This window comes from Vicia villosa, linkage group LG3 (assembly GCF_029867415.1).
Source record: "Vicia villosa cultivar HV-30 ecotype Madison, WI linkage group LG3, Vvil1.0, whole genome shotgun sequence".
Classification (NCBI taxonomy): Eukaryota; Viridiplantae; Streptophyta; class Magnoliopsida; order Fabales; family Fabaceae; genus Vicia; species Vicia villosa.
The window spans coordinates 10,420,836-10,446,872 of NC_081182.1; the positions used below are offsets into that span (position 1 = coordinate 10,420,836).

Genomic DNA, 26,037 nt, shown 5'->3' on the forward strand with positions numbered 1-26,037 from the left:
AACAAATTATTCCTAGATATATTTTATTCCTTGGAATATCATTTACTCATGGAATTTTAGAAATTTATTCCCATGTGGTGGGAATCTTATATTTATATGGGAATAAAAAGTAACCAACTATAACTACCCACTTATATATTATTTTAGCACTTTTGTATTTATTTTTAAAATTTTAAAATTAAAAATGAAATAAAATTTCAAAATATTCCAAGAAACATAAATAATCTGCCAAACAAATTGATGAGAATTATATTCCCAACAAAAATATTCCAAGGAATAACATTCCCGAAATTATAATTTTAATCCATCAAACAAACACACCCTTAGAACTGTGATCTCTACCGGCTAGCACTGGAGAAATTATCAATATTGTTATCAAAAAACATATTAACATCATATCTCTTGATGAATTCAATGGTTGATATTTATTTCTCTCATTATAAAATGATCTCACTTGATATGCTATATATATATATATATATATATATATATATATATATATATATATATATATATATATATATATATATATATATATATAGATAGATATAAAATAAGTGAATCTTACAATAATTTTAATTGTAAAAAATAAAGTGCAAAGTTGAAAGTTGAAACTTTTTTTAAATAACAATTAAAAAATATTCTATCTTTAAATTAAATAAATTCTACTATCAAAACCAATTCCATAAACAAACATTCAAATATATAAAATTAAATTACAAAGTAAAAATCGATATTTACATCCCAAAAAACGGAATCAAAATCGCTCATTACCCCTTCCACATTTTGGTGCGACTTATGCAAGATAAATTTCCTGTATTTTCACATTTCGATACATCACATGACACGGCCACAGCACAGCACGCTACACCTTAGAAGGCAAAGTCGTCGTTTCCTTTCATTTCTGGCCTGCCACGTCTTCAACCTTTCCTCTTCCAACCGGTCACACCAAATTAGCGCGTTTTCCATTTTTCTTAATTATCGCTTACTTTTATTTATTTATTCTTTCAAAATATTCAACCCTTACTCTTTATGAATATTCAATGAACAACAACACGTCACGCCTATCTTTATTGTTTTTCGAGTTCAAAGTCAAACCTCATAGTCGTAAATTCTTACCCACTTTTTTTCTTTCTCTCTTCATTCTTTTCTTTGCTTCTCGCTTCTCTGTAAATAGGTATGTTCTCATTTCTCGCTCTGAAACTTTTTGAATTTTTTCGGTTAGTTATTTAGTAATTTGATTGTTGAATTGTTTAATCGAATTTGAAGGAAGTGATTTGAATGAATATAATTTTATTTTGATGCAGAGGTAATCCATAATCGATAATTGATAGTTGAATTGATCGTGCTTTAGGTTTTTGATTTTCTTGTTGCATTGAGATTTTGAGTTTTGACTGTGGTGTGAAGAGTAGAAATGGGGGCGGTTTGTTCGGCTGGGATGGCTGGGGAAAATGCGGAAGTTGGAGGGAAGAGTTTGGGGTTTTCTGGGAAGATTCTTAAGAAGGGAGATAGTTTTACGAATCGGAAAGATTCTGATTCAAGGTCTAATGATCAAGGGAGAAGGCAAAGGAATAAGGAAAAGGGGTTTTCGGATGAGTTCGGGTTATCTACTTCAGCTTCAATGGGGGAAAAACAGGTATTACCCTACAAATGCATTTTGTTACTGGATTACTGCTTTAAATTTTGAGGTTATGAGCAGGAACTTAACAAATAGTTGCTGACTACAGTAACTTGCTACTTTCATTTTGAGTTTCTAGTATGGTATTTTATGATCTGTGATGCAATTTCTTCATTTGAAGTTTGGTGTTTCATGATTGATGTCTTTTATTTTTGTAGATTAGTAGAAAGGGCTCTTTACTGAGCAAAGCTAGCTATAGGGCTGTGGAAGTTCTGGACTCACTTGGAAGTGGCATGCCCAAGCTAAATAATAATAGTGGGTTTGTCTCTGGCATGACTTCTAAAGGGAAGAAAATATCGATATTGGCATTTGAAGTAGCTAATACGATAACCAAAGGTGCCATTTTATTTAACTCACTTTATGAAGAAAACATTCAGTTCCTCAAGAAGGAGGTTTTACAATCCGAAGGCATTCAACAATTAGTCTCAACAGATATGAAAGAGTTAATAAGCCTTGCTGAGATGGACAAAAGGTTCTAGCTTCTTTAAAACGATGTATGCATTATTTTGGCTAGGAATTTCCTTTGTGTTTCGTTTCTCTTATCTTTTTTGAATTTTTAGGGAAGAATTCAATGTCTTCTCACGGGAAGTAGCTAGATTTGGAAACATGTGTAAAGACCCACAGTGGCATAACCTACATCGATATTTCTCAAGGTGAGTTTCCTTATACATTGCTTATTTATGACAACTAAGAAGACTATGCGGACTTATCATGATTCAATTCATAGATGATAAAACTAACAACCTTTTCATATTAAATCTTTGTCCAAAAACAAAATATCAGATTAGACATGGATGTCTTGGGCGAAAAACAAAATCCGGTAGATGCCGAAAAGACAATGCAGGAGTTTGCCGGTCTAGTTAATTATACTGCGGTAAGCTTATCGATATTTCAAATAAATTTGTGCATCTTTTGTAACTCCTCAGTGAACTGATGGTTGAGCAAAGCCATTGTCATTCTTTTAGTTTCTTGCATGTCTACTGCGTAACTTGATTCCCAGGTCTTTCATATTATCTACTTGCAGTTTCTGTGTACATGTCTGTTTATATGTTTTTGATGATATTTATCTTTCTTTTACTTTTGTTTTGCTCTGAGTTCTTTCCTGGTAAAGTTAGGGTTTCCATTGAATGCTTTTTGTAAGTAACTAATTTTCTCATTTTTTATGTAGGAATTATACCATGAATTAAATGCTTATGAACGTTTTCAACATGATTATCAACAAAAAATTAAGGAAATGGAGTCCTTGAATCTTCCTCTCAAAGGTTAGAACTTAAAAACTTAATAATAGAAATATCCAACTTTCCCTTAATTTTTGTCAAATAATACTTGATTTTTATTTAATAAAATAAATAATACTTGGTATTCAAATCATCGTTTTAGCTCCCCCTTCATTTGCTATCTCTTATCTTGACATTTGTGATGAAGTATATCTCAAAATAGTTATACCAAAAAGAATTAGGTTTCTAACATCTGTTAGACTGTTACCCATTGTTAGGAGCAAGTAATTCCTTTTTTTGGGACCTGAGAAATATTTTCTGATGACCATTTTGGGTTTACAGTCTATCAGCAGGACAATTGAAAATTTAAGTCCTTAGAAGTTAGCTGATGATTGACAGTTGTACACTCTTTATAAATGCAGGTGAGAGTATCACAATTTTTCAAAGTGAGTTAAAGCATCAAAAAAAGCTTGTGAGGAACTTGAAAAAGAAGTCTCTTTGGGCCAGAAATTTAGAGGAGGTATATTATTAGTATAGGATTAATTCCTAGTATTATTGTTGAATTCAATAGTTTTCCATCCTACACTCCCTTGCCTCAAAAGAATTTTGGTTATTCGTGTAGTAGTGAATGTTTTGAGGCTGCAGAGTTTACAAATTACAACAAATGACTGTTTTTGAGAGAAAATTACATCAGTTGACTTTTTCTGTCAAAACTCATAATCGTATTTGCTTATTGCAGATAGTTGAAAAACTTGTAGATATTGTTACCTATATACATCAAGCAATTTGCGAGCTCCTTGGAAATCATGGTATGAGCATTTCTTGTATGAAGTAAAATGTAAATGATATATATATAGTATAGTCACCTTATGCATCAGGAATTCATCACATCTACTAAGCTTAGGATTTGAATCTGAATTACCTCGGTTGCCCACATGCCTTCTCTTTTTATTATTGAAGAGAATTGCATCCCTGCTATCTATGTGTCATGATTCTTAGTACAGCACACTGACCATAGATTGATTTTTTCAATCGTTTTATGCTGTGTTATTACTGTCTTCTTCCCTGGCTCTAATCAGCTGATTAGGATTGCAATTGTTCTGCTAAATCCTTTCTACTGGAAGGATTGGCCTACTAAGTGCAAGCATTTGGAAAACTGCGAGATCAATAAGCGAATTCCTTAATTGTTTTTTGGCTTGTGCCACAGTCTTATATTGACTTGTACAATAATCTACTATGTTGCATCATGTTCTGTATCTTTCATGTAGAAATCGTTGGGGGAGGTCATAACTCATAACAACATATTATAATTAAGAGCTATGCTATATATACACTAAAATGTGACACCATAACATTACACCGTATGTACTATACTCAATTGTAAGTGAGGCACAAATCCCAAGGCATGCATATATAATAAAAAAAAGAATAAAGTATATGGTATAGTATACATATACGGTGTATATGTCAAAAAGTGGTGTATATCTATCATTTCTCTATAATTAATCATCTAAATCAATGTGAAATTGTGGATTAATGGCAGGAACTGGTGCTGTCAAGTATGGTAAAGGTCCTCAAAGACTTGGTGAATCCGGTCTTGCACTACACTATGCTAATATAATCAATCAGATATATATGATTGTAAGTTTTCATTGCTCTAACAAAATTTGTGTTACCTAATCAAATTGTAGTTGCTTTTGTTTAAAGTTTAAACAACAATTTCTGTTTCTATCAGGCATCTCGCCCAGCCTCCCTTCCTCCAAATACAAGGGATACATTATATCAAGGTTTACCAAACAATATTAAGAGTGCCCTACCATCTCGGTTGCAATCCATTTCTATCCCAAAAGAGGTATAACCACCATTTCCTGGATGACATCATTTGTCTTCCGATTTTTTATCCTTTTCATTGCCTATTTTGGGTTATATTTTGTCTTGGATTATGCTAAATGAAACTGAAACTTTCTGCAGCAATCTTTCACTCACATCAAAGCTGAAATGGACAAGACTCTTAAGTGGCTCGTACCATTTGCCGCAAATACAATCAAGTGAGATATGCAAATGTTTGTTTGATTTTTGTGTACACCCGTCAAATTAAAAAATAAAAATTCTACTCTTGCTGTCCTGTTATTCGTAGATGAAAATAGGTTAGAAGTCCCTGCAATTGCTTGCTCATGCATTTTTCTTTTATTTGTCAATATTGTTGACAGAGTTCATCAAGGCTTCGGATGGGTCGGTGAGTGGGCAAACACAAGGTTAGTTATAAACACAAATTTCTCTTGGGTGACTGTTTACCCGTATAATGTGAATAAATAACTAGTGGAGTAGGCTGGAACCAGGAAACTCCATGATAACTGATGTTCCTATTTTGATATTGCAGTAATGACTTTGGTGATAACACAACCAAAGAGAGCAACCCAATTCGCCTCCAGACACTTTACTACGCAGATAAGCAGAAAATAGATCTCCACATTATTGATTTGTTGGCATGGATTCACTATTTGATTAGCTCTGTAAGATCCAGACAAAATGTCTCAAGGCCAATGCCAGCGCGCTCTCCTCCCAAGAGACCCGAACTTCAGTCTAAGATGCGACAGTTTTTGATTCTATCATTGGACCGAAACAACAAGCCATTGGGAACTCAACTTTCTCAAGAGGATAGGATATTACTAGAGGAAGTAATTGCAAGGAGGAGAAGCCCAGGAGTTAGCAAAAGCCAGGAACTTGGTGTTTCCAAGAAAACTCAAGTCAGGCACCCTCTCAGGACCAAAAGTGCTGGGAGTTCACCTGTTAGGGAGTCCTTGGGCACCACACTCAACGCCAACCGCCGAAGCTATAACGTTTTGGATATTATGGATGGCTTAGGATCTTGAATTCTTCATACATATACTGGCCTCATGCTATTTATTTTTTCTTCTGAAGATTATTGGTACTTCACTTTCTTAAATGCTGACTATAATTCATCACTCATTTTTTTGTACTATTTAATCATATGTATATATCCATATATATAACTGACTCGTAATCTTATACTGAAATAGATGAATCCCATACATTGTTTGCAATCGATTTTGTCTAAAGGATTGTTTTTCTGTTGAAATTTATTTTCCATTTTACACAGTTCTGTGCGGCTTTGGTTTTTCTGTTGAAATTTATCTAATATAATAATTTCAATATAGAGAATTACAAGCTTCTTCGAGGTTTTTCTTATCAAAGTTGCTACACAGCAATGATAGTTCATGTGCCATTTTCAGACTCTAAATCCATTTCTCATTTTTATTCACTTTAGAACCATCGGAGATAATCAAGTTGTCAAAAAATTCATGTCATTGCTTCAGAGCTTGTTTAACAACATATAAAGATTTATCTAACTTCCATACCTTATTTTCTGGTCCATGAACCACAAAGCCTCGATCAAGGTTTTTCCATATAGATTTATTTCTCCAAATTACCATTCAAAAAATTTATTTTAACGTCCATTGGATATACTTCTAAATTGTGAATTGCAGGTAGTGAAATTTACTCTTATGGAGGTTATCATTTTAACTTGTGAAAACGTGTTAAAAAGTCTATATTCTTTCTTTGTCTAAAATCTTTGACTAAAGATGATTCTTGTAAACACTTCTATCAGATTTTAATTTCTTTTCCAAAATTCATTTACAATCTAAAAATTTGCACCATGAGACAAGTCTATTAAAAGTCAAGTCTTCTACTAAAAATAAAAAAAGTTATGTTGTCATTTACGCCGTAAGTCTCAATAGATATAAGAGAGTAAAAGACATTTGATTAAATTGTGTTAAAATAGAACTACGTAGACTGTATTATATATAGATAGATTTACAGTTAATTACATATTATAGTCGATGTGAGACTTTCTATATACAAATATTTTTAACATTCCCCCTCAAGTTGGATCATATATGTCATATGTGTCGAGCTTGTTACAAATATAATTCACTCGAGAACCCCTAAAAGACTTGTAAACATATCAACCAATTTGTCTTCAGATGAAATGTGTAGTTATTTCTCTGGAAAGTACCTTGTACATTACATAATGACAATCTATTTCTATGTGCTTGGTCCGTTCATGAAAAACTAAATTAGATGAAATGTGGAGTGCCGCTTGATTATCACATATGAGTTTTGTGTTTTGAAGATCTCTCAACCTAAGTTTTGGGGATAAATTTTTCAACCATGCAATCTCCTTTGAGGTTGTTGCCATAACACGATATTCAGCTTTAGCACTAGATAATACAACTGCATTTTTGTTTCTTGCTTCTCTATGAGATCATATTACCTCCAATTAGAACACAATATTTGAACATGGATTTCCTATCCGACGGTGATCTGGACTAATCTACATCTAAATAACAAATGGTTTTGGCATCATCCTTATCTTCATAGAATAGTCATCTTTCTCGTGCATTCTTTATATATCTAAGAATTCGAATGACTATCACAAGGAGCGTTCAGAAACTGGCTCATAATACTCACCGCAAATGTAATATCTGGTCTAGTGATTGTAAGACAGTTGAATCTACCTATAATTCGTCGATATCATCCCGAGTCTTTCAATGAACCCTCATGACCCGAAAGAAGCTTGTCATTCGGATCCATAGGAGTATCAATAGGACAACAATGAATCATACCATTTTTCTGAGAATATCTAAGGTATACTTGTGTTGGTTGATTGAAATGTCGGATGAGGATTGGGCAACTTCAATGTCTAAGAAGTATCTGAGTGGACCCAAGTCATTTGTTTGGAAAATTTTGAAAAGATAAGTTTTGAGATGCTGGATACCCTATGTATCGTCTCTAGTGATAACAATGTTATTAATATAGACCACAAGAAAAGTGTGTCGGGTGTGTCGCGGGGAAAAATCGTAATCTTTTTTCGGGATGAGACACCTGATGCCTTCTTTGGGCTCGAGTGCTCAAAAAAATGATTTTTCTTTGTTTCGACCAAACTTTTTATTGTTTCCAAAGGAGGAAAAAGAAAAAAGCTGCAATAACCTAAAAAGCGGGAGAGAGATCTTGGGTAAGAGGGTTGGTTATACGAAGGGAAGGTATTAGCACCCAACGTATCTATAGTACTCTATAGGCTTTTTTTTGTGTTTGTTTCATTCTATGTTATGGTGGAGGTTCTGTTGTGAAATAGGTGGGACCTAGGGTGTTTGTTTGATTATGCTCGCAAAGATCATCGCGATCCTCTGCATACATATCCCTTAGAGGGAATCAGAGCATCTGTAGCTCGGGTCTACGGGTGCTAAGGTTTGAGTGGTTTGAGGGAGAAGTTTTGCTCGCCAAGGATACGACCTTGTGCCTACGTATTCTCAAAGGGATGTTGAGAAAGTCAGAGCAATCGTAGTTCCCACTTATGCTAGTGGAAGCAAAGGATAAGAGACAAATGTCATCTAAATGTTCGATGTATCTAATCTATATCATCACATACATCTGTTTGATTTTGTTTGAAAATCTTTTCATTATAAGCTCTGGGCCATGCCACTTATGGTGCTTAGAATGATAAAGATGTTTTTTAGCCAGCCTTGTGGCAAAAACTTTCAATGAAGTCAGCCTTGTGACAAAAAGTTTCGATTAATCAGCCAGCCTTGTGGCAAAAGTTTCAATGAAGTCAGCCTTGTGATAAAAACTTTGATTAATCAGCCAGTATGGTGGCAAAAAAAGTTTGATTGATTAGCCAGCCTTGTGGCAAAAAAAAAGTTAAGTTGATTGATTGATTGATTGATTGTTTGTGATGATATAGAAGAGATACTCCTATCATAGAGATGATAAATGTCTAATCTCCTAGGGTATTTGATTTGGATATTGGGGATGCTTATAAGAAGCCCGTGGGTCCTTGTACGAAGCCCAAGAGGAGGCTATCCGAGGGTCCTTGTATTGTAAGCCCAAGAGGAGGCTATGGGAGGGACTATCGAGGGTCCTTGCATTGTAAGCCCAAGAGGAGGCTATGGGAGGGTCACTCGTTTGTACAAAGCCCAAGGGGAGGCATGGTATAGTTGGTTTGAGCTCTTAGAGCGATTTCACCGGGAAACCATACTCTATGTCCTAACCTAAACTAGGGAGATTCTTTGCACGAAGCCCAATAGGAGGCTATGGGGAACCTAGTGTTGTACTAAGTTGAACAAGCATATATAACACAATCACAAGTATGAACAAGTACAAACAAATATGAACAAGTACATGAACAATTATGAACAGTTATACATATATATGACAAAGTGTGTGTATATAATGGAGTTTATGAAGGAAATATACCTGTAAGCACGATCCATTTGTATACACGGGGCTCGGGACTTATACTCGGGGAGAGACCCACTTGAGTTTACTCAAAAGCTATGTAAACAGGCATTTACAAAGGGGCTTGGGACTTATACCTACATGGAGGCCCATGGTATTTTTTGGGAAGATTTAAAGAAAACCTTCATTTTTTGATTTGTTATTCAAAGTTAAAAAACCAAATTGATCGAGGTATGTACAAAAAGGTGTTTGTACAATGAAATACCTAATTTCATGTACAGGAATGGGACTTATACCTATGTGGAGGCCCATGTTTTATTTACAAAACATGGTTGATTGTTTTATTAACAGACGCAAGGTTTCGTCGTTTGAAAAAAACTGTTTGGAAGTTTTTGTTTTTAAAAGAATTTTTCTGTACAAAAGGAAAGGGTATGTACAAAAGGGGCTTGGGACTTATACCTACATGGAGGCCCATGGTATTTGAAAATCAATTGATCAATCCAAAAAAAGATTTAATCAATAGTTTCTTTTGAAAAGAAAACCAAAAAAGAAAAGGTTTATCGTTTTGAAAAACTATGATCGTTTGTTTTAAAACGGTTTGAATTTTGACAAAAGTCAACTTAATTAAGATAAAAAACAAATTTCATGCTTAATTAAGACCTAAATAATTAGGGTTTGATCACAAAATATTTACAAGTGATTAAGTTTGAAAAATCAAATGAAAAACAATATTTAAAGTATTAAAAAAAAACACTTAAAAACATGTCATTTTAAACTTAATCAAAAATGTATTAAATAAATATATTTTTGTGATTTTTTTTTTGATATTCATAAAATACATATATTAAATGAGAAGTGTGTAAAAAATGAATAAAAAATGAGTTAATTTGATTGGTTAAATTAATTGATGAAGTTGTGAAGAAAAATAAGAAAAATAGTGTTAAAAAATTAGGTTTTGTCACCACAAGGACTTGAACCCACGCACTCAAGGTTACCAACCAAAACACTTGCCAATTGGACCACGCGCGTGGTCTGTTTAACGTTTGCAGCGAATAAATTATATTTTTGAATCAATTCCTAATTTCAGTTTCAAAATCTGGCGCCAAGAACACAACCCTAACTTGAATTTGAAAAATCTGAAAACTGAATCATTTTGATCAAGTGAATAGCCTATCTTACTCGTTTTTTCACAAGGAACATGATGGTGATCTTTAATTTCATTTATTTTTGCTCTAAGGTGGTTAATTTTCTGATGAACACGAAGAACCCTAATTCTGAATTTGAACATGAAATCGTGTATGATTGATGAATTGTGAAATTGATTGAGGGCTATTGATCAGTGATAGTGCAGAAACAAGATGGTATGTTCATATTTCATTTATGATGCATGGAGAATAGAGTTTGAAGTTCAAGAGAGCTTACCTTAAAAACGGCACAACTGAGGATCGAATTCTGCAAATGAGGGATTCCAGATGTTGTTTCTTGATCTGAACACCTTCAGTGGACCTTATGGAACATGTTTGGATGCTTGACACGAATTGAAAACCTCTGGACTAGTTGGTGATGCTCGATCTGCAGTATGGTTCAAGTGAGGATCAAGCTTAGTGATTTTGGTGTTTCAGATCATGGATGATGATTGGGATAGTTCATATATGGTATATGGATGGTGTTTGGATGATTAGCTTGGACAGAATTGGCCTGGATTTGATTTTGGCATGATAAGGCTAGTGTTATGCATATTTGGGAAGTGAGGTAGTGATTCTGAGTTTTTGATGTTTTTGGAAGGTTTTAAAGGTTCAAACAACTTCCATATGGTATTTGGGAAGTGTTAGAAGCATCACTTTACTTAGAACTTCAAAGATTTAGAGGTTGAGAATTTTACCTCTTTTGAAAACCATGAAACTTGCATTCTAAGAAAGGAAGAGAAAACCTATGTTTATGAGGTTTTGGTGTGAGTTTGAAGATGATTTGAACCTCTATTTATAGGCCAAGGATTCTGAACTCAAAGCTCTTGCAAGTTGATCCAAGAATGATGATTTGGCTTAAGAGATAAAATGGAATCTTTCACATTAAATGCAAATGGTTAAAAGTGACTAAACCATGGTTAAATCTCAAGCTTCTTATCCTCTTCCATTCTGATCTTCAAATCAGAAATATCTATCAATTATTGTCTTGATGCATCATTACTTGCATTATTTGGCAAAATGGTTCATAACTTAGTAAAAATGGCTTGAAATTTCAAGTGAAAATGATCACTAAATGCATAATTCAAAACCATAGCTATGCTCCATATTTTTTCATGCTCTTGGACATTTTGGAAAGCTCATATTACACACTTCAAAACTCTAGTTGAAAGTTTCTTCAAGACCCTTAAGGAAATGGGTGAAAAAGATCCATGAACTTTGAAGAAAATGAGGTTTTAAGTGAAATTTTCAAAAGATACCAACTTTGAAGCTCCATATCTCTTAAATGGTTGATCTTTTGGAAAACAATTATATGTGACAAAGTTGTTTATTGGATCAAAATCTACAACTTTCATGTTGGAAGTTTTTTTCAGTTTGTAGGTGAAATTTTGAGTTATTCCCTTCCAAAGTTTGGAAAAAACCATTGAAAAACACTTAGAATTTTTTTGTAGGTGAAATTTTGAGTTATTCCCTTCCAAAGTTTGGAAAAAACCATTGAAAAACACTTAGAATTTTTTCTAAGTATAAAAGTCAAGCTTTTGACTTTTTGATTCTTGATTGATTTTCTTGATTTTTCTTGATCAAATGACTTCATATATCATATATTGATGATTCAAAACTTCAAAAGTCAAGGTTGATCAAAATTCCCCAAAAGTCAATGGTGATCTTGTACAGTTGACTTTTTCAGACGAATCGCGTTTCTGGAGATTTCAAATGAACCAGGCTATCCTTACCAAATGAGTGGTATGAATGGATCATATTGAGGCATTATAGGATATTGAGCCATGGTTTTAGTTGTGGCACCATGTCCTGATTAAAAAGTCAATTGTTCAGATGAATTAGGTTAAAAACCCTAATTGTCGACCTGATGAAATTGATGACTGTGGACCTTGAATTGAGATGTAATTTCCATTGGATGTTGTCATAGGAATTATTTGAAGATGATTGAAACCTTTGATTGACTTCCTGGGGATTTTTAGGGTTTCCCAAATGTGATCCCTGATTTTGGTCCCTGATAGTTCAAAACCCTAATCTGATGATTTGAAATTTCACTGTTGATCAATCCCTGTGTTGGAGATGTATTGAGCCAATAGATTAGGCCAAAATGATGCACTTGGGGTCTTGAGGTCATGTCCCAAGTCATTAGGTCAAATCCTGAGCAAAAGTCAGGAGTATACTGTCTTTAGTCAAAACCCTAATTTGGTTGATTCAGTGCCTTTGAGCTTGTTGAAATGAATCTCTGAGGACCAAATGTTGATTGTTGATGAATATGGTTCATTTGAGATGAAGGGAGAACAAAACTCTAATTGATTGTTACTTGTACTGATGAGTGATTTCTTGATTAAACCCTGCTGAGTCACAAGTAGCAAACACAAGCTATGCAATTTATAGAGATGCAAATGATGCATATGCTACGATATGAGGTGGTATCTTAGGTCAAAAATTGGGGTATGACAGGGTGGAGGAATGAAGGAATAAAATAGAGTGATTTTCTTCACACCATATGAGGACTGTTTCAGCCCATAAAGAGAATGATGAAGCCAACAAACAAGTTTAGAATTTCCAGGAACAGTAAAACCTGGAGGTTGATCTATATAAACTTCCTCCTTCAATTCTCCGTGTAAAAAGGTATTTTTTAATGTCCAACTAATGAAGCGACCAATGATGAATGAAAATCATTGCCAGAAAAGGAAGACTAAATTGATCTTGGCCACCAGAGAAAAGGTGCATCCTTTGGATACCAAACGGGCTTTGAAACAATCGATCTGACCATCTGGTCCAATTTTCATTGTATAAATCCAACAACATCTCACTATAGTTTTGTTTGGAGGTATAGTAACAATATCTAAAGTGTTATTAGAATGTAATCCATACATTTCTTCCACCATCGCCTAACACAAATTGGGATCAGTCATAGCTTCACATGTTGACTTAGGAATAGAAACAGATACCAAAGCATAAACAAAAAAACTTAAGAAGTAAATAGACTGTCATAATTTAAAACACAAGCATATTTAGGATTAGGATGATGAGACCGAATATCGTTTTGTAATTCTAATGGAAGGTCAAGTTTAAGTGACATAACTAGAGGAGCAGTTGGAGTAGGAGATGGTGCTGGTGAATAAATATCATTTTTTACCTCCGATGAACGATGTGTCTATTGTAGGTAGACTTGTAATGGAGGTGTAAGGGTTGCAATGAATGTGGGGATGACAGAAGGGATATCTCTAATATTTTAAATACAATTCTCATAGGGAGACACCGAGGCAGAGAAGAATGGAGAAGTTTCAATGAATATGACATCGAAGGAAACAATATATCTTTGAAGTTTGAGACGAAAAAATATGATATCCTTTTTGTAGATGTAAGTAGCCTAGAAAAATACATTTGAGATCTTTGTTATAATGTTTTCCTTACCTGAACTAAGATCACGAACAAAACATGAGCAACCCAGGTTTTTAACGAATTTTAGAAAAACATTTACAAGCTTTGACTTTTTAGTAAGATACAAAGTTAAATTAATTTTAATAAAATATTAATGATAAATTAAATAATTTAAGTTTATTTTAATTTTTTTTTTTAATATTATATATATTCTTGAATAAAAAATAATCATAAATGATGTGGAAATTGTTTTTTCCATTTAAGTCACGCCATATCATCAATTCAACTGCCATGTAATGCAAAATGACATTTAAATGGAGCGGGGACTAAAATTCAAAACAAAACTTAAAAAAAAATCAAAATCCTAGTTTTTAAAATAGGGGGATCAAAACTAAAAAAAAGATAAAATAGGGGGAGCAAAATTGTAATTAAGCCAATAATCATTTAATTAAATGAAAATTTTGTCTTGTTATTCAATGATTTAATTTTTTAACTTCAACTTACAAGGAAAATCAACTAATAACCATTGACATTAAGAACATTGTTATTCAAAGAATCTTATAGGAAGGCGACACAGTAAGGAAACTCTCGGAACAATATGTTCAACTAGCCTAACAAAATAGAAAAAATTGATTCTTATAGCATCATTTTATCCTTAACAAATTTTTTTGAGCTATTATTAGTTCTTCATTATTCGTCATGTGTTCACCTTTGTTTTTAGGTTTGTCATTACTCACCACTATAAATAATCATGAAGTTAGTAGTTTTCTTATGGCAAATTCTATTGGGGTGGAATTCTATTGTTCATATTTTTGTTTGAAATAGTTGTAACAACACTTGTTCATAGTTCATAATTCTAATATTTCTAAATAACTCAAATATTTCCTCTCAAATTATTTTCTTAATATAATATTTCTTTTTCTATTGGTTAATTCATTTAAAATATAGTGTCCAACATTAATGCTACAACTTAAAATACACTTAGATATATATAGAACACTTATACATAAGTACAAATATTTTAAGTCTCACGTATATCAATTTTGTATTTTTGTATTATTCCAATGTTTTAAGTTCATATCAACTAGTCTCATTAAATAAATGTTTCAATAATTCAATAGCATATAGCATAAAGTAGAGTGTTCAGGTAAGGTAAAAAATTATTCGAACTGCAAGAAAAAAGTGTGGTTCAGATTTGATTTGGTTAACTTTTAGAAATAAAATCGAATCAATTTAAAATATATCAATGCAGTGTGGATTGGTATAGTTTTTTATAACAATTATTGAGTCATACATACACATATAGATGATAATATAGTTTTGTATTTAGTCATTTATTCGTTATCAAATAAGAATCAAATTCATTATATTTGGACAACAATTTTCTCTTTAATATACGAAAATAAGATTAGAGAAAAGTGAAATAAAAAATATTATAATGAAACAGAAAAAATAGAGGAGATAAAACATTAGATAAGATGAAAAAGAAAGATTCAAATAGAGAAGAGGTGCATTAAAAACATAATTGAAAGGGAGAACACTAGAATAAAATTAAAAAGATGAAAAAGAAAAAACATAAGAGATAATAGATCAGAGAAGAAAATGTGAGAAGTATATGAAAAAGAAGATGAAAAGAATGTGTGATAGTGCTAGGAGAGATTTGAAAAGACTTAAATAAAATCTTAAGTGTGAGGAAAAAAAATCACTTGTAATGATAAGGCTAATGTAAAAAAGGTTTGAGTTTAGATTGGATGTGGATGAAGTGAAATTTAGATGATAATATAATGGAGTGCATAAAGAAGAGGAAAAAAACTCACTTTTACAAATATAATAATTTCATTTCATGATATGATTTAAAAGAATGGTCGAGGTGAATTAAAGCTTTGAATTAATATTTGAGAATTATGATACCAGGCTTTAGGCAAACACTCAACTTACATAATGTGTAAGATCCAACCACTCATCATATCCCCGTAACTGAATTACATATAGCTCGTGTGTCTAAACGATGTGGGACATTAATGTTGAACCTCTTATAAAAAACAAAAATCCAAGTAACAGCATAATAATTAAATTTCAACCAACTTTTCTTTTTGTATAAATTAAATTTTGTGTAACTTCAGTTACAATATAATGAACATAGATACATCATGTGTCATATTGATGGCATGTCCAAACCTTCTAGCCATCATTTTGTTAAAAAGTAACAACCTTTGTCATGCAATCTGTTGTGCCTCAGCCAATCAATTATGTTTGTATCCTAGCATATCATAAGTCATTGCTAGTAGGGCTTGCTGATAACATTTATATAGGATTTAGAACCGTGAGGAATTTGTCCCGATTGGAGAGTACAAAATCTTGGTGTTAGAAAATACTATAAATTTTATATGAATCATTATTAACATATAAATAAATAAATAAATACCAACTCTAAATTGGTCTACCTGCTTTTTGCATCATTTGATGTTATCGTTATCACTTCAGTTCCTCGTATACCAATTCGTGAATCGTGACAGAAGGTTACAATGATACACATCAAATGTTGTTATTTCACAACATACTATGATATTTGTTTGTTACAACATTAAATTTATCTTGGAAGATAAGAGATTTTATTATGATGATGGATTGAATTAGAGTTTGTCCTAACTTATCCTTATAGTTGATTTGTAAGACGAGAGATGTCACTTTATATAAATTCTTTTAAACCTTTATCTCCAATGTGGAACTTGGGATCTTCCAATACACCCTTCACACACACCACTCTTTTAGGCTTGGTGCGTAGATTTAAAATGTGGGTGGTCCAAGGCTCTAATCAATAGACTCTAATACCATATTAGAGTTTGGTTTAACTCATCCCTACAAAACCGATTTGTAGGATGAGGGGTGTCTCTATATATAAACTCTTTTAAAGTTTTATCTCCAGCGAAGACTCTATCTCTAACCAATGTGAGACTTGAGATTTTCTAAATAGGTTGGTGGAAAGAATGTTTCACCACTTCCGTTAATGGAAGTTTTCGGTTGAAATTCGAGTTGGAGGTAAGGTAATAACTTAAGGTGAAAGTGATAATGGATGATGAAGTATTCATGTAAGCACAATAATGTTTAAATTAGTATAGTAATTATTAAGCATTGACCCAAATCTAAAGTCTAATCTAACACAATAGCCTCTCAATCATATGTGCTTATAGTGTCATAGTAGTCAACATGTAACCATAATCTTTTGGCATGGTAACCTATAATATTAATTGAAACTAGTAGTGTGGCTATATATAAGGGGAACTATGAACGTTGTGATCCATTGTAAACTTCTTTCGCGGTTTTATTGAATACATGTTGTCACGACGCGAAAAGTACTGGAACGTACGAACACTCGAAAATTAACAAGAGTCGCCATTGAAATTTATTCTTATCAATTCTATTGTGTTCTCTATAAGAAACCCAATGATAAATGTGATGTTGCAAACCAAGTTACGGATGGCCTCACCAAATATTTTCCTCTGATGAAGTGTTGCAACAGGGAAATTAGATAATACTTAGAATAAATGTATTGAGTTACCTTCTCACCATTTGCAATTTATCATGAAGAACAATTGTCTTTTTTTCTTCAAAATCTTCTAACACGAGGTCAATTCAATGGATGAGACACAGTGTCCAGTATAACTTCTTTATTTTATCCATTAACATAGCTCCAATAGCTTTGAAATTTGCCTCCTTTTCGGTCACGGTCTAAACCACATTTTCTTCCCATACTTCTTCCACATTCTGATCAATCATCTTAAATATTATATCGAATGTTTTTATATGTGAGAGACATCAATCGATTTCAAAAAATAGTAACTTTAGTGTTATTTAATAAAATGTTCCAGATTGTTCTCCTTCTTTCACATGTCCATCCATCGCTCATAATTGTGCATCTTATCTTTTTCCAAATAAATCTGTGTTCTTAAATTTTCTTTGTTGTTGCAAGTACTTAGTTCAAATCTGTTCATATTTTATTTCAAGTACTTGGTTGTGATTTTATGATAGGAAGGTGGCTTAAATCCAACACCATGTACTAAAACTATTTCCAACATTCTCTTAACTTCATCACTTTTTGCCACATTAAAGTCAATGACATTGTTGTAGAAGAAGGAAGCAAATTCTAGATATGCTTCTTCTCTCAAATTATTTTGAAGTTGCTATTAATTTTGGCTTGAGTGCTCACTCCCCTCTTCTTGAAAATATTTGTAGGAGTAGCATTTGAATCATCCTTTATTGGCATTTTTCCTTTTACATATTCACCATTTGTATCATCTTCTTCAGATTTTTGTAAGGTGATTGACTTGTAATATTTTTACAATCTCCCACATTTGGATCTTCACTTCATCCAATACAGACTTACATTCATCGAAATTTACAAATGTACCAGCCAAATGGTGTTTAAACCCATAAAATCCTCCAATGAGTAATTTTGTACAATAACTGCACTTTATTTTTATTGTTCTTCCATCAGCGAAAACTCAATGTTTCCATGCTACATTAATTTTGATAGTTGTATTATTTTGAACTTTAGGGGTGCAGACGGGGAGCTCCCAACAACAGGAATTGATGAAGACATAATGAAAAAAATTGAAAAGCTCTGTTTTGCAAAGAAGGAAGATGTATTGCATTGTAGGGATAAAAAAGATGAGAAGAATAGAAGGTTTTGATTTAAATTTATAGAAAATATAGATGAAGGAAAGAAATTCATTCATCCTATGATTAATCGATACAAATTTCTCATAGTTTCAATAGATTTTGTTTTCAGATGCGCAACTTTTACCATCCTTATTTTGCAATTCTTAAAAGCTTATTTTAAACATTGCAAGTCTCAAAACCCTAAAATATGCATGCATAATTGTCAGGTTTAATTACAGAGTCAATTAATGGATAGAATTCAATTGTTCGATAATCGGGTCGAAACAAGTTTGAAGCGGGTCAAAAAAAAATTGAATGGCTGGAATTTCACTATCTCATGATTTAGCAATCTTTTTCTACGTGTTTAACGCTCCAGACAAATCTCTGATCTTTTTGCCACTTAACTTGGTGGTCGATTTCCAGAGTGTAAAATCATACGATTTTCAAAAGTTAGTGGATTGTGCAATATATATTAATCAACATTTGATAGTATTATATATTTTATGGAATTTTTCTTCACCCACCTCCCAACCTTCTTGCCCACCCATGGTGAATTTACCACAATACCCCTTGTTTCGGAAGTTCATTTCCGAAACTGTACTTTTTTTTAAAAAAAAGGTGATTTCAGAAATGCATCTCCGAAAACGTGTTTTTTTTAATATAAAATATTGATTTCGGAGATGCATCTCCGAAATAAAGTTACATTTTCAGAAAATGTGGTGTTTCGGAAGTTCATCTCCGGACGTACCCCCCTTGGGGAATTCGGAAATGAACTTCCGAAAATATGTCTGGACAGAAGAAAATGAAAAACAACAACAATTCGCTTTATTTAATCGGGTGAAGATTACAACGATAATATTACATATAATTAAAGTTACATATTGTTGATCACAGGTAGGTGGGGATGAGTCAACATTTTGATAACATCGTCCGCCGATCTTTGAAGTTTCGCGTCCAACTCGATCGGGCCCTTCGAAGAAAATCGGTCGAACGTTGTCCACAAAACCGCCAAATCTTCGTCGTTCTTGATCTCAAAAGGTGTGAACTTAATGCCTCCCTCGTCGTTAAGCGATGGCGAGCGGTACTCGAGCTTGACAACCTTTCGATTCTCGGGATAACGCAAAAGCGTGTTGAGCGACGGTATCAACTCCGCAAACGGCGTGTCGCGCGAGAAGCGAAATTGGAACGGCATCGGGTAGCCGGTTTCAAAGTAGACGAATGCTAGGTGGGGGTAGGTTTGTGTCATTTGTGTTTTGTGGTGTGGAGAGGATGAAGAAGAGTGTGTATTTATAGACTTATTGGAGCATTGATGGCCTAACAAACCTTATCCTGCCTCAGGGGACATTTCGGAAATGAACTTCCGAAAATAGGCTCCAGACATGTATATTTCGGAAGTTCATTTCCGAATTATGCAGAAACAGACATAAATTTTGCATTTTGTTGATTGCTTAGTGTGTTGTCTAAATTGAACATATGGAATTGACATTAACCATAAATTAGACAAGCAAGTCATAAAACATAATTATATTATACATGTATTGAATCGGTCCGATTTTACATGATAAACAACAATACATACAAAAAACGATCCGGAACAAACTAAAATTCACCGAACCAATCGGTGGATCCTAAGTCCAAAATAGGCTCATTCTTCGACCGCTCTCTATTTTGCTCGCGCTCTTGGCTCATCATTTCTTCAAACTCCGCCATTCTTGAAACAAAAGGATCCGGCCAAGTTTCCACCTTATTTGAACGATGTGCGGTCCATTGACAACAAGTAGCCGGTATAGGACACCCCGGTTTCAAAAACACTTGGACGAAGTGCCGCGATCGTAGATACCCGATGCATATGATTCGGCCCGACGAGTCCAATGGCGGTCGACTATGAAGTGGAAAGAAAGTCTCACTTAGTCCAAACCTCGTCAAATCGACGCATACAATATCATATGCACTTGCTATGAGATGACCCATATCGGGGAATGACATCCACTTCGAGACCGGAGCGATACCGGTAAGTGGTGGAACAAGTGCATCATAAATTTTTGCAAACTTTTCTTGATTTTCATATAGTCGGCCGTAGATGTTCCGATACGAAGTCAACTCCGCAAGAAGTTCCCGTCGGACTAAAGTGTGATTATTTTCCCCTTTACCGAACAAACCCGTAACGGCCCGATATCCACAATTGCCGTCTCCTCCAACATCAACGATGCTATCGATATATTTGTGCATAAAAAGCGGCATCTCATCAATGTAGACGATGGGTATTTTTTTATCGGCGGTGTGCGAGGTGGCTTCGAAATACGGGCACCTTTGTTACCACTACTCTTGGACTTAGGTGTCTCATGAATTTCCGGTAACGATGCATCAACATGTTCAAAGTATGAAGGAGATCGTTTTGTTGATGTGTCATCTTGTGTAATTTTGGACTTTTTCGGTGCACCTTTAGTCTTAACCGGTTGAGATGGCGGTTTCAAATCGGTGGTCTCCGGAAATGCGATCTTTCGCAATTGTTCTTTTATGTGCATTTTTGTTGTGTCGTCCGCTTTAGCAAACTTCTCCATTATCACTTCCAACTCGTCGGAGATGGTGATTTTGGAGTCATTTTCTTTCGGCGGGTCAAAATCATCAAAACGAAGTTTCTTCCAATGGTCGGCTACCTCATCCATGCGTATGGGTGAATTCAAATTCTTTTTTTTTGCAAGTATACAAGCACATGGTAGGCCGTATGTCTTTCTAATCGTGCAACCACATAATGAACTATCCGACCCCGTCGTCTCCGACCGCTTAGCTTCATGAAACAAAAAATTCAAACCCGTTCGAGATATGTTGTAAATCAATTGGGAGAATAGAATTTGCCCTTTAAACCGGTGTTCCATAACCGTCTTGCTCCGACCGAACGATGTTTGAATTTCATTGTGTTGATTTTCAAGCATTTGGTTCACGGTGTCCCATCCCCGACACAAATCTCCCTTGCTATCACCCAACCACCTCTTGAAGACCGCATGTGCGGATTCAACTCGGTTAGTCGTGGTGCAACCAAGATGTCTAACTCGATTTGTCCAAGCGCACACGACTTTTTCTCTAACTTTGTCAAGAATGGTGGATTCGACATAATGACAAAAAGTCTTAAGGGAACCACACAATGACCTAAAGTGTACCATTTTCTCGGTATACACATCTTCGGAGTAGGCATCCAAAATTTCCCTCCATGCCGCCATTATCCTATCAACCACAACACTGGCTTTAACAATTTTACCGTTTTCATCCGGCCTATCTTTTGTCCCAACCGCGGGTTTCAACTTGCTTCTCACGTTGCAAGTTATGTGATACCGGCAAAGTAAAGCGGTAGATGTCGGAAAGACGGTATCGACCGCATTCATCAAAGCATTGTCCCAGTCGGTGACAATGATGTTTGGCATAACCGCTTGATCAACTAACAAAGACTTGCAAATTCCCAAGGCCCACGTAAAGTTGTCTTCTTTTTCACACTCCAAAAAAGCAAACCCCACCGAATAAGTCTTGTCCGTCGAGGTAACACCGACTATCTCTAGAAGCGGAAGCCTATACTTGTTGGTCTTGTACGTCGAATCCATCACAAGAACGGTTGGAAATGTGTTGAATAATTTGATACTTTCGGGATGAGTCCAAAAAATATCACGCACGGTAACTTTGTCCTCGGAGGTTCGGAAGCTTGAAACATAATTGTTAACGCCTAGAAGTTTCAAAAGTTGTTGCATTTCCGACCGAGGGCCCATATTTAAAACCTTGAGATTGTGCCGTTCATTGTAAACTTGCTTGATATTTGAAACGCTATCCGGTTTCTTACGCTTCAAATCGGCAAGTATGTTGCGAGGCGCCACTTTGACTATCGTTAGGTCCGATATCACATTCCTCTCTTCGCGGGACAAACGACACGCCATTGGATGCCCGTGTAACTTGACATCCAAGGCATGATTATGCATTCCACAAATCACGGTTAACCGCCACAAATCATCAACCCTCCGAGTGGCACGCAACTTAAAGGGACACCCGCACTTTCTCGACCCCGTGTCCTCGTGTTTTAGCACCCGGTTTGATTGTACATAACTACCACCCCGTTCGCAATTCAAAACAACGAAAGCTTTCCGCCTACTATTTCCGTTGTCCGACCTTAAAATAACAATTGCAAATCCATTTTTGTTAGCTTCCTTCCGAACCCAATCAAGCAATTGTTCGCGATCGCCGAAGCTCCGATCAATTGTAAAATGTTGTCGAACATCGACCGCATTGATCATAGGAGTAACGTCAATAACCGGATCGTTATTAACGTTGAAAATTTCCGGAACTAATACTCCATCGTCTTGCACAATGTTGTCCGGATGCACCATACCTAACAAATGAATAAATTATCAAAAGTTGGCCAAAACTGTTTTTTTTACTACCAGGCCTATTTTCGGAAGTTCATTTCCGAAATATGTTAGGTAACATATGTCGGAAATGAACTTCCGAATTATATCAGTGTTCAGCAGAATTTTGTTGAATCAATGTAGTGAAATAGGGAATGAAATAAGTGATGTTTACCTGAAATTGTAGCTTTTTATGCTCCCTTTAACGTGATCAACGGTTTGAAACTTGATTTTAGGACGAAAAATGGATGGAGATTGATTGGGTTTTGTGGAGGGTTTGGAAAAGTGTTGGAGAAAAATGATGAAATAGTGAAGGAGGGAAATTTGTATATGCAGAAATATTTTCGGAAATGAACTTCCGAAATATTAACGGTTTTGACATCTTCGGAGGTTCATTTCCGAAGACAAAAAAAAAATCAAAAAAAAAAGCGCTTCGGAAGTTCATTTCCGAAACAGGGGTAGTTTTGGTTTTTCGCTGGGGGTCACCCCCATAGGGAGGTGGCTAAAGAAAAAATCATTTTATGCTATTATTTTATTCTTCTAAATTTATAAGAGATAATGTTTTTTGAATGAAGAAGAGAAAAGAATACGAAAGCTTTTAATTTAAATATTTAAAATATGATTTGAGAACTAAATTGAGAAATTCACTAAATTGATTAGAAGAAGAATTTCTATTTTTTATTATTTAAACGATCCATCTCTTTTTATTCCATCAAGGTAGCTCCCACATGGGTTGCCCGAACCGAAAAGCCCGGTAAAATTACCAAACTCCATTCAGAACGAGCCCTGAAAATCATGTTCATTTTCGGTGTAATTTAGCAACATCTATTTTTTTGCCTATATAACCAAAAGTTCCAAATACCATTTCCGTAAACTTTTTTCCCTAATAAATTCCTATCAGTACTTCACTACATGGATCAATTAAGTACAAAACAATTTTTATTTTTCCTCACACTTTATCTTTCATCATCACTAGTAATATCAACAACCTTCATATTCGTTAACAAATGCAACTACACAGTCTGGCCTGGACTTCTTTCCAACGCCGGAATCGCGCCGATTTCAACCACCGGTTTTGTTCTCCAATCCGGCGATTCCAAATCAATCACTCCACCGGCCTCCTGGGGAGGCCGTTTCTGGGGACGAACACACTGCTCCCAAGACACCACCGGAAAATTTACCTGCCTCACCGGCGACTGCAACTCCGGCAAACTTGAATGCTCCGGCAACGGCGCAACACCGCCTGCTACGTTAGCGGAGTTCACTCTCGACGGATCCGGTGGACTAGATTTCTTCGATGTCAGTTTAGTCGACGGTTACAACGTGCCGATGTTGGTTGTTCCACAAGGTGGCTCCGGTGATAACTGTACGAGTACTGGATGCATAGTTGATTTACTCGGCGCGTGTCCTTCAGAGCTTAAGGTTACGAGCGTGGACGGGAATGAGAATTTAGCGTGTAGAAGTGCGTGTGAGGCGTTTGGATCGGCGCAGTATTGTTGCAGCGGCGCGTATGGTTCGCCTAACACTTGCAAACCTTCGAGTTATTCTGAGTTGTTTAAGAAAGCTTGCCCACGCGCGTATAGTTACGCGTATGATGATAAGACTAGCACGTTTACATGTGATTCTGCTTCTGAATACATAATCACGTTTTGCCCTTCCACTGATACCAAGTACCCCAGGTTAGATTCGTGAAACGCGATTATTAATTAAGCTTAATCACAATTCTCCAGAAATTGACTTTTATTTTCACTTTAACTGTAGTAAGTAGTAACTAACTATTGAATGAAATATGACCGTTGGATGTGGTACTTAAATGAGTGATATTGACAATTAGGGTTTTGAAAAACAGTCCGCACACTACAAGTTTTCTATATCGTGGTTAATTTATCCTGCAACGATTGCAATTAGTGTAACGACACATGTACCGATCAAAATTGCGAAATTTTTTACGCGATCACACGATTGAGACCATTTTGTATCTATGTGTAGAAGATATCCAATTTTTATTGATACATTTTATAATTGTTTTTCAGTCAGAAATCGTGGCAGGGGCAAAATCCGAAATCAGATGGCAGCGACTCATCACCACAGCTTAACAATGGTTCAATGGTATATGTTGGTGCTGGTGTCTATGATCAGAGTGAGATATCAAGCTCCACTTGTATTCATATATGGGAATCCGAAACCCTTCTCACTTTTGCAATGGCTATGTGGTTCTTATGTCAACTTTTTCATTTTTAATCGGTGTCTCCTTTAACCTTAAAATTAGGTTCATGAGCCACGTTTTCAATGAAATTAGGTTCATGCATGAGCCACATTTCCTATGCCTAAAGAATTGTCGGAACCTTTGTATCCATTGTTTAATTCATTGGGCCCACATATCTTGCCATGGTGACATGCATGTTAGTCATTTGTTCTTGTCCTTAGATTCCTTTGACATTCCAATTTTAAGATAGGAAAGTCCTTAAAACAAAGGGGTAAATACATTCTACTCATGGATGAAAAACTATGATAGTGGGTGGCCATTATTTATTTCCACGTCGTTGAGATAAATAGGTATACGTAGAATTGAATTATTTGTATTGTGGGCTATGCTATTCATTTATTGGTCATAGAATAATAGTACATAAGATACGAGCAAATGGACTCGTATTTTAGTATTTCCTCTTCAAAGCGGCATGATTAATTCATTATTAAAGAATGATTCAATTCTAAGCCATCAATTTTTTTTTTTGCACAACACTGTTATGTGGCTCCTACTCTATGTCACATTGTCACTTTATATTCAAATAGGTCATGGTATATTTTGGTCTAATAAATTACTCCACTCTCTCACCCCGAAAGTTTTATGTCAGTTAGAGATAGAACTTAAAAATTAATTTATATGAAGTGACATCACCTCAAAAATCAAATTTGTATGAGTGAATTAGACACAAGTCTAGCATTAATAATTATGAAATAAATTTAAATTTGTTAAATAATAAATAAATTTATCAATATAAAATAGATGAGATACCCTGCTAAAAAGTTACACCTTTAAAATAAAATATATGTAAATTACTTTAATGTGATAACAGCGAAAGAATAAGGAACATTTTATAAAATTGGAAGATATAGTGAGAGGTGCTTTATAGACTATTGTGGACTAGGGGTGGCAAAACGGGCCGTGGCTCGCGGGGCCGGCCCGCCACCCGCCAAAAAATGGCGGGTTGGGTTGGGATTTTAGGCCCGCCGCTCGCCAAAGCCCGCCCCGTAAAAACCCGCCACCCGCC

The 26,037-nt window shown here is 34.9% G+C and overlaps 2 protein-coding genes across 3 annotated transcripts; both read left to right on the top strand.

Moving 5' to 3' along the window:
- The first annotated feature begins 876 nt into the window (after window positions 1–876).
- On the top strand, window positions 877–5,960 carry LOC131660271 (protein PSK SIMULATOR 2-like). Of its 2 annotated transcripts, none has more exons than XM_058929481.1 (13): window positions 877–1,177; window positions 1,308–1,636; window positions 1,837–2,150; window positions 2,239–2,331; window positions 2,462–2,552; window positions 2,847–2,940; window positions 3,318–3,415; window positions 3,635–3,704; window positions 4,439–4,536; window positions 4,631–4,747; window positions 4,867–4,943; window positions 5,106–5,150; window positions 5,276–5,960. In XM_058929481.1, exons 2-13 carry the CDS (start codon window positions 1,415–1,417, stop codon window positions 5,766–5,768), a joined length of 1,812 nt encoding a protein of 603 aa, XP_058785464.1. In that variant the 5' UTR covers window positions 877–1,177; window positions 1,308–1,414; the 3' UTR covers window positions 5,769–5,960. The 2 variants fall into 2 exon arrangements, with proteins under 2 accessions (XP_058785464.1, XP_058785465.1); XM_058929482.1 differs by having other exon boundaries at window positions 1,355–1,636.
- Window positions 5,961–23,490: 17,530 nt separating this feature from the next.
- LOC131660272 (thaumatin-like protein 1b) lies at window positions 23,491–25,887 on the top strand. Its single transcript, XM_058929483.1, has 2 exons — window positions 23,491–24,444; window positions 24,799–25,887. Exons 1-2 carry the CDS (start codon window positions 23,678–23,680, stop codon window positions 25,004–25,006), a joined length of 975 nt encoding a protein of 324 aa, XP_058785466.1. The 5' UTR covers window positions 23,491–23,677; the 3' UTR covers window positions 25,007–25,887.
- The last annotated feature ends 150 nt before the right edge of the window (window positions 25,888–26,037 follow it).